Raw genomic sequence first — 14,794 nt, 5'->3', positions numbered from 1 at the left:
AATCATGATAAAAAACAAAACCTGCCCTACTAAGCAGCACTACAGACCACCTCTCTCCCTTCCTAACACGGCCATATTTAGGTATCTGGCTTTTAAAGGCAGGATAGACTTTAGCACAGGCGCTTACCTGTTAGCCTCCCCGTGAAATCATGCAGGCAGCTGTTATCTTTGTTATTTATTCCTATCTCAATAACTCAGTCCCTTAGCATGCTATGCGTAATCTTCAGTTTTTGTGCTGCTGAGCAGATGTTGCACACTGCTGCTTCAGCTGTACGAGGAGCCCCACACAGGCCGAACCAAAGCCCAGTGAGACACGAGTTACGGGTGCCTCACACTGCGGCACCCTGGGGCTGGCCACCCGCTGCTCAGGGCTCCAGCCTGCTGACACTTCTTGGCGGGTACAGAAAACCACCTCTGTCACTTGCTAGAGCCTGAAGAGACACAACCTTAATTAGAGGCAGTGACACAAGTTACCAGGGTGAGACCTGGCGCACGTTTTTCCTAGTGCAGCTCTCCCTGGAAGGGCTGCTGGTCCTGAGAGCAGCGCTGGAGTGGCCGCAGAGCAGCCCCCTCACAGGGCAGCACTGGAGTGGTCGCAGGGCAGCCTCCTCACAGGGCAGTGCCGGAGCAGCCGCAGGGCAGCCTCCTCACAGGGCAGCTCCCTCACAGGGCAGCACTGGAGTGGTCGCAGGGCCGCCCCCTCACAGGGCAGTGCCGGAGCAGCCGCAGGGCAGCCCCCTCACAGGTCACCCTGTCATGGTGCTGGTGCCTCACACTCCTCTCACCGCCACAGGGAGTGCTCGGGCTGAGGCCGTGCAGAGGCCACCGCAGCGCTCGCTGGATGCAGCTCTGGAAAGCAGCAGAGCTGGGTGCCCAGGGGTGGCTCCTGGCTCTTCCTTGCTCCCAGCCACAGGAAGCGCTGCGGGAGCCGGAGCCACTCACTGCGGCTCCTGTGTATGAGGAAGGGTCACGGCCAGGACTCAGCTCAGAAGGAGGCCCTGCTCTCCTGCCCCTGGCCTGCAAGCACAATAGGGAGAGCCAGGAGGAGCTGAAGGTCTCCCAGGGCTGGGGAGAAGCAAAAGCTTAGAATGAAACAAGCTCTTCTGGAGAAGGGCAGCAGTGGGACCCACGTACTTCTGGGAAAGTGCTTCCTTGTCCTCTGGTAGGGCTCTGCATATCCTCATTTTTTGTGAGTGCCACCTTTATGCTATTACTGACCAAAAAAGCAAGAGAGAGGGCAAGAGAGTGGTACTTAAGGAATACAATATAGCGCAGAGATTTTGATCTGCAGAGAACAGAGAAGTTTTGATAATGCAGACATGCAGATAATAGCATTAAGTTCAGCACAGGAGCTTGCTAGCTCAGCCCATAAAAATGCAGAAGCTGCAGAAGTTTTTTCATTCTTTCTCTACAATCCAAGGGCTTTAGATAAGCTGTCCACACACCACACAGTGCAATGTGTTTCTTTAATAGTATTTTCCCTTATCTCTAGCAGAACAGTATCCTTTTCCCCCACCTCACCCTTTATAGATTAACATGTTTAAAGACAAGACAGATTCTAAAGAAAACCAACCCTGGTGAGCTAATACTCAGACAAAAATACAGAAATAGAAGCAAGACTGCAGTACTTATTTTATTTTTATTTTATATAGGACAGAGTGCAAAGTATGTATTTTTGAAAAGGTAATGGATAGCAACAGAATAAAGTCTGCTGGAAGAGCGACCACAGGTGACCCCGGATCACACTGAGACTGGAACCTACTCCCTCAAACACATCAACACTTCAGCACCTCCATCTCCCAGCCTCGTGCAACACATACACCAGCTTAACAGCAAGTTGGAGCTGGTGACAGCTGCCGAGACTGCTCGTGCTGCACAGCCCAGCTGGACCGTCTTCAGCTCCTGCCCAGGTAACAGCCGATCACCTGCCCCCGGGGTAAGGAGGAAGCCCCAGTGCTTGTGTGCAGGACACGCGCACAGAGAGAAGCCTGGGCGTTCCAAAACACACCAGGTCACAGCTGGCTGCCCAGTCATATTCCACAGCTGGAGGTAGCCACTAAGAGGAAGAAGCTTTAGTCTTTAACTGCTACATTTGATTTTTTCTCTCTTTGAAGATAAGTAGCCACTGACTGCTTGAAATATTTTTTAATAATAATGTGAATGCACTATACTGCAAAATGGGAAATGCTGTAACCACCTGTAAGCTACTGATCACAGCAGCCTTGGGGTTAAGCTTACATAATTTCATTACATGTTCTTTATAAAGGATTTTTCCTTAGTGCAAAACTGATTCTCACAAGACGCTTTTCCAAACCATAAAATGCCAGTATTTCAAGTAAGGTATGATTTTTCATTAGAGGTCAGTACATTCCAAATACACGAAGAAGTCTGCATTTTTCATACAAAGTCATGCTAAAGAACTTCTTCTCATCAGTCTTCTATTGCTCATGCTTCTGCAACGCACGCCTTGCGGTTCTTTCCTCATTCCTCTCACGTAGCAATTCAGCACATTTAGAGGTTTTCAGAAGCTGACCCCTTAATGAAGGGAGAAAGTTCACCAGGTCTGGCAACTTTCTAAACTTCTCCTTCTATATGATGAATCCCAGCTCCAGACCATGTGCACAGTAACACCAGCATTTGGAACTGTTGGCAATTAGCTCTTTTGTCACCTCAAAGAAGTTAGGATTTTCCCCCCTCCCTTCCTAATTCTTTTTTAGCTACCTGAAAGGACAAGCAAGAAACCTAGAGGACCTAGGGATTTTTTACTCAAAATCCCATTCAGCAAGTCTCATGTTCCAGGAAGCTATACAAGGAAGGGACAACTCAATTGCTCCAGCTGTGGAACGTGAATTCACAAAGTCCGAAAAACAGTCTGAAAGAGTCACAAACAAATTTCTAGACTTGCGGCATGAAGCCAGTGGGGCTAGGAGCACCATCCAGCACCTGCGATCTTTTAACTAACAGGTAAAAACCTGGAAAATAAAAATCTTCAAAGAGACAACTCAAAAAGAACAAAAATTAAATCATCATCTTTTAGCTACAACAATCTTTTAAAATCTAACCCCATGCAGATTTTCTCATGTTGCATTTTGAAGCATACTGAAAAGGCATTTTGCCCCTAATTATAAAGTCTAACACTGTAAAGAGATAACTCAGGTTCTAGTGAAATCTAAAATCTGTCTGTGAATTTACAATATAGTCTATTAACTTGCAGTACACTGTAGTCTTTTAATATATAGCAGCTTCAATATCAACAATACTTCACTCATCAGCTAACACTAGGATGGTGATTTTTTTGTTTTCTTAACATCTGACATGAAGAACTCACGCACATGTGTTCCATGCTTTCTATTCAAAATAAATAACTGCTAAAGTGTTTGCTGCTGAAGTCCTTCCTCAAGTCCAAGTCTGTTCTAAGTGGTTACAATACAATGTCAACAAAGAATGTATGACTAGGAGAATTGCCCGAGGTTTTTTTTTCCTAACCCCATTTGTCTAAGCAAAGATGAGAAGCAGTAGAGCTATTGGCAGGCTTTGCAACACTGACAGGACACCTACTGTCGAGTTCACTTTGAACAGTGCCCGTTTTAACTTTTCTTGGAGTGAGGTAAGCAGAGAAATAAGGTATTGCAACAATGTGTTAAGACTTTAGTTTCCCTCCATGCATGGGGACATCTGTTTTGCATAAGGGACATATATTCAACTTGGTTCCAAAGGACAGGTCTCAGATGGGACTACATTGAACAACAGGTAGCTAGGTTGTATTTAAAGCAGTTAGCATCCCCTATTAATAGAAGAGCTCCCCACCTCCTAAATGGTTACACATTGGTTAAAAACAGTGAACAAAAGAACAATGTTTTGCCAAGTAAAGTGTTAAAGAAATACAACACTCTGACTTCTCAGTAAGGTGCAGTGAGATAAATAAGAAGTAGCACAAAGGCACTTGATACCAACTAAATTTTGTACAGTAGTTTCGCTTTAGAATAAAGAAATCAATAGTAAAAGCAGATTGATCACTTAAAACACTCTAAATTTGGCAAGAAAACTTAGCAAGACCAAACTAGTGTTATCGGACAACCTGTAAGTGTGCAAAAAATCACTTATCTTGATGCTATAAACTAAATCCAGACACAGTCAGGTGCTGAGCGTTATTCCTAGCTTCAAAATAAGAGGTATCGGTTTCGTCATCTGGCTGAGGTATGAAAGGCATAGTTTGATGCTGTAGGTTATCCCAGTCTACACCATGAAACAGGGGATGACATTTCAGCTCTGAAACACAAGTTCATACAAGCATTAGGAGTTTCCTTCTGTCCAGGACCCAGAGTCACTTCATTCATGTGATGAAAAACTGTCACTTGTTTTGCTCTGTTTCTCTCTCCTGCAAAGCTCAAGCTCAGCTGCAATTAGGTTGTAATTATCCATATCCCCTGTTTCAGTGAGATCAAACTACTGACACAGCAACTAACTTCCTTCTCCCTGCCAGAGATCATATTCTACACAGCTCGTACACTGGCTCAGAGGTACTTAGGGGCTGTCACACAGGAGACATTTTTCATCATTGGACACCACAGACATTTTAAACTAAGCCTGATTGTAGTTTTTGTCAAAATCCTGGGTTGAGCAAGGCCATACAGAAATCACTGCAACCCTCCATCACAGGCCACTTGCCATTTTCCTACCTCCGTACTGAAGAGGTTAAAAGTCACCAATAGTCAAACTACCACAGACCATCAGGTTCCTCTTTCCCAGCTACTGGAGGCAGGATAACCAACCAAACTGGAAACTTTTTACTCCAGGACTTCCCTGTCCTGTTCATTTTGCCCAGCAGACTTCCTGGCGCATAGCATTTGATGATTAGCATTGACGATTAAATCATCAATCCACGACGAAGGCTGCGTTGCTAATTTGATCAAATCAAGGAGAGAAGCTATTTTTCAGCTAGGGGGAAAAGCCCCTCTACATTTTCCTAGAACTTTGGACTGGAAGAAACCATTATGTCACACAGTTTAAACTGCTGTGAATCCCAGGCAATTAGGTGTTTCATCTTGTTACACAAGTTATTGCCCTTACTATTAACCTCATTAAAACACACTCAAATTAATACCTTAGATGCTTTTTGAGAGACATTAAGAAGCCAAGGAATTCCTATCTGGCATCAGGCACAGTTATAAATGTGGGCCTTCCCTAATCTGAGTTGGCCTGATTTTGTCTTCTAGCCTTTCATCTCTTAGAATCACAGAATGCTTAAGGTTGGAAGGGACCTCTAGAGATCATCTAGTCCAACCCCCCTGCACACACAGGGTCACCTAGAGCACGTGGCACAGGACTGCGTCCAAGTGGGTTTTGAAGATCTCCAGAGAAGGAGACTCCACAACCTCTCTGGGCAGCCTGTTCCAGTGCTCCATCACCCTCACAGTTAAGAATTTTTTCCTTATGTTCCTGTGGAAGTTTTGATGCTTCAGTTTGTGGCCGTTTTCTCTAGCTCTGTTGGTGGCCACCACTGAAAAGAGGCCAGCACCATCCTCCTCACTGCCTTCCTTGAGGTACTTATAGGCACTGATTAGATCCCCTCTCAGCCTTCTCTTCTCCAGGCTGAACAGGCCCAGCTCCCTCAGCCTCTCCTCATAGGGCAGATGTTCCAGGCCCCTGATCATCCTTGTAGCCCTGCGCTGGATTCTCTCCAGCAGCTCCACATCCCTCTTGCACTGTGAAGCCCAGAACTGGACACAATACTCCAGATGCGGCCTCACCAGGGCTGAGTAGAGGGGCAGGATCACCTCCCTCGACCTGCTGGAGATGCTCTTCTTAATGCACCCCAGGATCCCATTGGCCTTCTTGGCCACAAGGGCACACTGGTGCCTCATGGTCAACTTGGCATCCACCATGACACCCAGGTCTTTCTCCGCAGAGCTGCTCTCCAGAAGGTCAGTCCCCAGCCTGTGTCTGTGTACTGGTGTCTGGGGTTATTCCTCCCCAGGTGCAGGACCTTGCACTTGGCCTTGTTGAATTGCATGAGGTTTCTCACCACCCAGTTGTCCAGTCTGTCCAGGTCCCTCTGGATGGCAGTGCAGCCCTCTGGGGTTGATACTCTTCCCAGTTTGGTATCATCAGCAAACTTGCTGAGGGAGCACTCTGTGCCTTCATCCAGGTCATTGATGAACAAATTGAGCAGGACTGGACTGAGGACTGACCCCTGGGGGACCTCGCTAGCTACAGGCCTCCAAATAGACTCTGCGCTGCTGATCACCACCCTCTGAGCTCTCCCATCCAGCCAATTCCTAACCCACCTCACTGTCCACTCATCTATCCCACACTTTCAGAGCTTGCCCAGGAAGATGTTGTGAGGGACAGTGTCAAAAGCCTTGGTGAAGTTGAGATAGACGACATCCACCGCTCTCCCCTCATCTATCCAGCTAGTCATTCCATCATAGAAGGCTATCAGGTTAGTCAGGCAAGATTTCCCCTTGGTGAATCCATGCTGACTACTCCTGAGCACCTTCTGGTCCTCCACGTGCCTGGAGACAACGGCCAGTATGAGCCATTCCATCACTTTTCTGGGGACTGAGGTGAGGCTCACTGGCCTGTAGTTGCCTGGGTCCTTCTTGCCTTTTTTAAAGACTGGCATGACATTGGCCTTCTTCCAGTCCTCCGGCACCTCCCCCATTCTCCAGGATCTTTCAAAGATGATAGAGAGCGGCTTAGCTATGACATCCGCCAGCTCACACAGCATTCTGGAGTGCATCCCATCAGGGCCCATGGATTTGTGGGTATCAAGTTTCCTTAGGTGCTCTCTGACCCAATCTTCCTCTACTCAGGGTGAGTCTTCCTCTCTCCAGGCTTCTTCTCTTGTCCCTAGGGCCTGGGACTCTAAAGGGCTGCCCTTGGTAAACACCGAAGCAAAGGCACTCGGCAACTCTGTTTTTTCTGTGTTATTCGTAGCCAGGGTACTCACCCCATTCGCTAGTGGACCCACGTTTTCCCTGATCTTCCTTTAGCTGTTAATATAGTTGAAGAAGTTTCCTGTTATTTTTAACATCCCTTGCCAGATTGCGTTCCAAACGTGCCTTAGCTTTCCTTGTCGCATCTCTGCATTCCCTGACTACGTTCCTGTATTTCTCCCAGGGGACCTGTCCTTTTTCCCACATTCTGTATACCACCGCCTTCTGCTTGAGCATTGCCACAAGCTCCCTGCTCATCCACACAGGTCTCCTGCCCTCTCTGCCTGACTTCATACACACAGAGATGCACTGTTGCTGGGCATGGAGGAAGTGCCGCTTGAAAACTAACCAGCTCTCTTGGGCCCCCCTTCCTTCTAGGGCTCTAGCCCATGGGATTCTTCCGAGGAGGTCTCTAAAGAGGCTAAAGTTGGCCCTCCTGAAGTCCCTTGTTGCAAGGCTACTTACAGTCCTGCCTCCTCCTCATTGCATCCTGAACTCCACCAGCTCATGGTCACTGCAGCTGAGGCTATCCCCCACCTTCACATCTCCTACAAGTCCCTCTCTGTTTGTTAGCACGAGGTCCAGTAGCCCACCTCTCCTCATTGGCTCCTCCACACCCTGCATCAAAAAGTTATCATCAATGCACTGCAGGAACCTCCAGAACTGTTTGTGCCTGCCTGTGCTGTCCTTCCAGTTGACATCAGGGTAGTTGAAGCCCTCCTTGACAACCAGGGCCTGTGACCATGAGGCAACATCCAGCTGACTATAGAAGGCCTCATCAACTTCCTCGTCCTGGTCAGGTGGCCTGTAGCAGACACCCACCACAGTGACTCCCACATTAGCCTGCCCTTTCACCCTTACCCACAAGCTCTCAATTCACTCATCATCCACCCCCAGGTTGAACTCCATGCATTCCAGTTGCTCTCACATAAAGAGCAACTCCACCACCTCGCCTTCCCAGCCTGTCCTTCCTAAAGAGCACATAGCCTTCCATGGCAGCGCTCCTGTCCTGTGAGCTATCCCACCATGTCTCTGATTCCAATGAGATCATGACACTGGGACCGCACACAGAGCTCCAGTTCCTCCCGCTTACTCTTCATGAGTAATCACTTGCATAATAATTTCCTTGTTCAATGATCTCTTGGGCAGGTTTCTCAAAGATTGGAAAAACAGGGAGAAATCTCATGCAGTAAGTTTTCTTCCATGCTATCAAACTGCATGAAATATAGTCCCTACTATGAGGGCAAGGGAGCTTAAGTCCCTCTACAAGGGAAATACATACACACACACACACACACTTTGTAAAGTGCTCCCACTGTTTAACTCCATGTTCTCTATACAGTGTAGAAATACAGATTCCTCAAATAGTTCCTTTGATTTCTCTTCTTCAGGATGATTTCTCTCCAAGCCACAGAGACCTTGATTACATGCCTAAAATTAATTATACCAAGATTCCCCAAATGCCTGCTGTAGTAATTTGTTAATAGTGGACTTTGGTATGTCAGATACTAAACGTTCATAGCAAAAAGCATTAAGGTAAAGAAAGTTCATTATCTGCCGAAAGAGGAAAAGTAAAACCTTGTCACAAGAAGCACAGGAAGTTGAATAACTCCCTAATTGTGCTGACACTGTATATGGAGCCTAAACAGGCATTAACATTTATTAGTCTAAGTTTTAGGAGGAGAATGCTTTCATGTGTAGAGAACACAAGAAATAAGTTCAATACTAACCTTTCAGTCCAGCTCTCTTGGCACTGTCAATTGTTAAAAGAATATCTATTGCATTTTGGGCATTTTCAGACAGCTTTTCTTCACCCTCTGGCCAGGGAATATCTGTGAGCAAAGATGCAAACGAGCCAGTAACTCAAACCATGCAATGAACTTTGTTATGAAGATGCTTCCCCAAGTACTAAAACAGATTACCTCTTTTTAAAATATTTTGGAAGACCTGTGTTGGTGTTTCATCATTAAAAGGTGGAATTCCAGTTAGAAACTCAAACAGGCAAACTCCAAGGGCCCACCAGTCGACAGCAGAACCTGAATAGGAGAAATCCAGGCCATTAAATAAAATGAAGCTGCTTAATAAACTTTGTATTTGCCACACAGAATGGTATTTGCAAATATTAGAAGACTAAGCATAGCAAAAAAAAAATTAAAAACTCTAAAAAGAAAAGTTTTACTTAATACTCATTCTTAGGATTAAAGATATATTAAGGGCTTTTTCCACCCACTCCCCTAGTCTGCTCCTTTATTCATTATAGTCCCAGGGTTATCAACACCTGCCAGAAAGGATTCACAGGTGGCCTTCTCTAAGAGCTTGTTCTGTGCACTGAACACTTGAACATCACTAGAGTTCAGGTGAATGCTCCGTGATACAATCCCATTCCTTTCTCTCATTTCTTTGACAAGGCTCCAAGAACTCAAGCTTTTGAACTTTGATTTTCATTCATCCAAAATCTATGCCAAAATATTGAGGACAGCTGGTGGAGACAAACCATCATGTGAGGAACTGGCATTACTCTCCATTGCATTCAAGTTGATTTGTACAGTCCCTGTAGCTACAGTGTGCAGTCACAAACTTTCTTGCCTTTAAGTAGCTTTGCTTCCCCAGGTTCCAGTTTTTGCCCAATCTTATTAATCCACTTATAAACAAGCAGGCAGAGCAACCCCAAACACCACCGCATGCACTCTAAGCTTTCTGCATCTTTAAGCCATGCTACCTCCACTGTATAAAGAATGAATGACACTTTCTGCAAAAAAAATAGATATAAGAGTATTTTTCTTTGCTTATGTGTACAGATATTACAAACAAAAATATAAAAAAGCTTTAAGTCGCCTTTTAAGTCACTTTAACATAAAAAAGTAAATTTTTCAGTCATTTCAAAAAGTCCATTTGACTAAATCCCGGAATGTCTGGAAACCGAGCTATACAACTGCAACTAAAAATAATCCAACACACTTTTAAAGCAGTGTGTTACAGCAGTAAGAACATCCCACCAAGCTAAGCATTTCAAAGCAGTGAGGTCACATCCACTATTGTTAGATATACTTGGATGCTTAGACAAAATATTCTCAGCTTTAGCAAAGTCTAAGAAGATCACAACTCCAAACCAAGTAGTGTAACAGGTTTCAGCAGAAACTTCCCCCTTAAACTCTAATTAACACTAAATCCTACCCTGCCCCCTCTCCTCATCTATTAACATGAAGCAAGAAACAGAAATACAGTCTCACATTGGTCTCACACATTGGAATCTTCTGTTACATGTACAAACTGATTCCAACTGACTGCATAAACATGAAAGAAAGTAATAAGAAAAATGTCTCTGGTTTATTTCCTGTTACAAAAAGTCACCAAGAGCAGCACATGCTGACTTTTCTCCTGAAGCATGAGCTCAAGTGTGTGACTCCTGATAGCCTAGTCACAGAGATACTGAAGCTTCCTGCATTTTTTTGGAAGCATCACACGTTACGTGCTGCACATACTGGGCATACACTTCCATATACAAAACAGCATTAATCAAACTTTTTTTTCTTGGAAATTGTGATCTAATTATACTTTGACTGTTCATAGTTCTGCTGAACACGCCTTTTCTATATAGCACAAAGCAAACTCACCAGAGGTCATAGATCCTGCATATGAAAAGATAACAAAGTACATTACAATTACTGCAAACAGCCTAATAAATCTAAACACCAGTAAATATTTTAGGTACAATTTTCTGAGTGAAGGCATAGGAATGAAGACTTTAAGCTGGTAGCTCAGCAATAAGATAAAACATTAATGTTAAATATAAGTTACAAACAGGAATAAGTTCTCATAACGTCACAAAACTATTTTAATATTACAGCTACATTTATAAGCAAGTTAATGACTTCAGAAGTATTTAGTGAATACAAGTTTTAAGTTTCAATTCCAGAAAATCCTGGCTGCACTGAAGTTAATAGGAAATTTGTTATTTATTCAAAGGAATCTGCAAATCCTTTGAAATTATAACTGAAGTCCTGAAAATATAATTGCATGAAAATTGTTTTGAAACTAAGTTTTTATTCTCTGCATAGGATTGATTACATTGCGTTATCAAGTTTTCATGTCTGCCAAATATCCAAGATTCCTCAATGAAAATTTTAAACAATAGTCAAACTACTTTAGTTGTCACATTCAAGTTTTAAATATATTAATGCAGTTTTAGCTAACCTTAGTTATACACAGCAGAGCTCTCCCATTTCCCAGATCAGTGATCTTCCCATTTCTCAAAGAAGATTCAATAATAGTACATAGGTAGTACAACATAATCAGTAAAACTACTGCCAAAACAAATTACCAATACAAATATAAATTACCAACACACAGATTACCTACAAGTATACTTTTTGCAATGGAAAAAGTGAGATTGTAAATATAACAAGCTTACTCTGTCATTGATTTTTTTTGAAATTAGCAGGAAAATATTTCAGCCTTTTTGTTGACCTCAGTAGTTTTTTTATGCAGAAATTACGAAATTTATGTACTTGTGCTGAGAAAGAAATACTTGATTGCTAGTATTGTTCATCACATGAGAGATCCTGTCACAGTACTAAATAGAATTCATAAAATAACTTCAAGAACTGATTTTAAGGCAATTTTGTAAACTGGGTTGACTGCACATAGTGTTTCCATATCAATAAATGTGGAATACGTTTTGCTTGACAATTGGAAACATGATCCTTTTATACTAATTTGACTAAGTTACAAAAAGAAAATTCTAAGAACGCACAGAATGGCCAAGTTGTGACTCCAAAGCCATGCAGATGCGTCACACTGCCTAAGTTTGAGGTTTCCGATACATCAAATTAGTGTCAGGAAAGATTATGTCAGACAGCCTAAGCCTCTGGTTATGGGCAAAAATAAAATTTAAGGAGCTACTGAGTTATCAGCATTGGCAAACACAGTACTGGAACAGGTAGTATTGGCAGACACTAAGCTCTAGATATTTAAAAAAAAAAAAAACAAAAAATAAACAAACAAAAAAAACTAATTGAGGTTTTAAAGTACTTTAAAGACACTGTCCCCCCGCAAGTATTTGTAACTCAAAGAGTTTGCATTGCTTACCATGAGGCTTTGTCAAAAGCAGCTCGGGTGCCAGGTAGTCTGGAGTCCCCAAGATACGTTCACCTTCTACAGGTGCAGCTCCTCTTCTTACGCTTTTTGGGGTCCTGTACGGTGTGCCAGCATCTCCCTGATGAGGTGTCTTCGGGCATGCAAAGAAAGACTTCAGATGTCAAATCAAACCAGACCTATTCTCCAAACCCCTGCCCCATCCCCTAATGGCACAGGGACAGTTGAGACTTAAGTTAAAGTCAGCGGCGTGTTACAAAAATGTACATTCCCAAGCACGTATGAATTGTGATTCCAGCTACCTCATTAGCCTGAGGGTAAATAATGCCTACTATAAACATGCAATTCATGTCTTAAAGAAAGCACACAACATTCCCTTCTAACTTGGAATCAGGGAGAGAGGAAAGGGAAAAAAAAACTTGTTTACTAAAAAGAACGCCAAAATAGACTTAATTTTAGCATCAAGTTCTCAATATTAGCCAATATAAAGCAAGTATATTGTGTCAAACTATGATCGTAAAATAAGGAGAAGCCTGAATATCATTCACTGCCTATAAAATATACTCAACAGATATTGAACGAGCTTTGTGATATCTATGCTGTGTTCTGGGAGTTGCATAATGACTTTCAATGAAATTCTGCCCATTTAGACTTACACTGCTGTTTACAACTACACAGTAGCCTTCAGAGAGTAATCAGGTATAAAATTTGAAGACAACACAGGCAAAGCTGCAAGTGGATCAAAAAATTCTCACTGTTAATAGGCTGACTGCAATGTAGAATTTCCCATTATGGCCTACAGATGCTATTAAAATATTTAGCAGTTGCATTGGATTCAAGGGTATGCTGAAAGACAAAGAGAGGATCTGGGTACAGTTTGTTTTTTAAACTTTGTCTTCAATTCAACAGATCACTGTGTTATCACATTTCCTAATACAGGCTGCAGAATTCACTAGTGAAATAGTAAATATGTAATTATCTACCATGGTACTATTTTGTGACACTCTTAAATACTTCCAACTTCAAACTTAAATAAGAGGGTAGCTTTTTATATACTTTAATGCCATCAGTCATTTATCCATTTAACAGCAGATGAAGTGCATGTTAATCCTGATGCTGTTTCAGCTGAATGCAAGTTTTATAGTGAATAAAATGTTATGGTGAATATAAGCAAGCAATTGAGACAAGGCCATCAGAAGGAAAGAAAAAAAAAAAAGAAAAAAAAAAAGACTTTTCCCAAAATACTGCTCTGAATGTCTCCTTTTGGTACATTAAATTATTCACTTAGGTACTAAAAAGCGTTCAGCGTTTTCTCTAACAGCTTTAAATCCTACAACTCAAACTCAAGCAACTGGACAAACATTTTGTAAATCTATACTAGAATAAAACAGTAAGCATAGATTGTAAAGTACACCTATACCTGCCTCACATCTAGGGGTCCAATTTATTTTAAAACAGTAGGATTTTATTTATTATTAATATGACAAACACTAAAGCAAAATCTTCAGAGCATACTGGCAGCTGCTACTGCTTGCATCAGTCTTCATGATCTGCTTGTAAGGGGCACTTGGCAGCACCCATCACAGCAGCAATTCTACCCAAAGGAAACACCTACACACACAGAGCAGGCAGAAAATGGGTTACCAGCAATCCAAAAGCTTTCACAGACCACACTAGGATTCAGGAAGATAAGTGAAAGACATTCCATTTCATCAGAAAATCTAAAATAACCCTCAGGAAGTAACACTGTGCCAGAAATAGGTTGTGACAAAACACTGGGTTTCTTTACCTGTTCACAGTAAAAGCAAAGGACTTCTGTAAGAGGCAGCCTAAGCAGCTGCTCGCGGAACCAGAGGCAAACAGCAGGTATTGCTAAGCTCTTACTGAAAACAGTTTTGGCTACACAAGCGCAGCAAGTCCAAGCCTGCCAGTGCAAGTCATTTTTGACAGACTACTGACCACTCACTTTTCTAAGTAACCAAGCAAGAGGAGAATTTCATATCATTACTACCTAATGTACAGAGATTTTCTGCACGCCTCATTACAGACCTGATACACCCTATGAGGTCTTCCTTTCTGTAATGGAGTGATAGCTGCGGGGTAAGATCCACTACAAGCAGGTGAAAAATCCATCATATCCAAGGAAGCCATACTACATGGCTCAGATGCATTGGATACATTAATAGGACTGTTGTAACTTCGGAAAGCAACAGCATTTCTTTTGAAGAGGTTCACTGTTTTCACCATGTTTTCTGAAGGAGAAGACACTGTCTCCAGGCGAGTTTCTGTCGCATGTTTTTGGTCATTATCCTGTGCATGATGCAACAACCTGCAATCCTGGACAACATGCTCTTCTCCATTTTGTGAAGCACCTTGCAAGTTTGGAGATGTTGGTAGCACATCTTCAGGTTTTGGTTCTTCAAAGGAGATGTCTTTAACACTTTTATCCAAATCTAAGAGCTGCTTTTCTAAATGGGTCTCTGTAACAGACATTTCAGGAAAGGACAAATCAGAGTCTGCACTGAGGATTCCTAGAGGCTTTTCATCATCCATGCCTAAGAAACTAGAGTTCATATACTCCTTCTTATCATTCTTGTCACAGTCTGCATCCAGGTCACACATAAGATTTTTAGCTATTAGTGGAGTAACTGATTTATCCAGTGTTTGCTGCCTACCAATAGCGCCCTTAATTTGTTCCTTGCTTTTGCACGTCTCTTGTAGCTCATCACGAAGCCTTAAAGACTGAATTTCTGTTGTCAAAC

The 14,794-nt window shown here is 42.8% G+C and overlaps 1 protein-coding gene across 1 annotated transcript in view; it reads right to left on the bottom strand.

The window, feature by feature from the left end:
- Positions 1-3,910: 3,910 nt before the first annotated feature.
- The window catches only part of MASTL (microtubule associated serine/threonine kinase like), a 15,348-nt gene continuing 4,464 nt past the window's right edge, over positions 3,911-14,794 (bottom strand). Inside the window, exons 6-10 of the mRNA XM_088534016.1 lie at positions 14,082-14,794; positions 12,027-12,165; positions 8,861-8,974; positions 8,669-8,770; positions 3,911-4,269 (exon numbers count right to left, since the gene is read on the bottom strand). The exon at positions 14,082-14,794 is cut by the window's right edge and continues 526 nt beyond it. Of these exons, the coding sequence (XP_088390142.1) occupies positions 4,112-4,269; positions 8,669-8,770; positions 8,861-8,974; positions 12,027-12,165; positions 14,082-14,794 (1,226 nt within the window). The 3' untranslated portion in view covers positions 3,911-4,111. The remainder of the gene's footprint in view (positions 4,270-8,668; positions 8,771-8,860; positions 8,975-12,026; positions 12,166-14,081) is intronic.

Source organism: Tinamus guttatus, unplaced genomic scaffold (assembly GCF_059628265.1).
Source record: "Tinamus guttatus ecotype Peru unplaced genomic scaffold, ASM5962826v1 Tinamus_guttatus_pri_ptg000530l, whole genome shotgun sequence".
Taxonomy (NCBI): domain Eukaryota; kingdom Metazoa; phylum Chordata; class Aves; order Tinamiformes; family Tinamidae; genus Tinamus; species Tinamus guttatus.
Note: the sequence above shows the minus strand (reverse complement) of the source record. Positions and strands in the feature narration are given on the sequence as shown.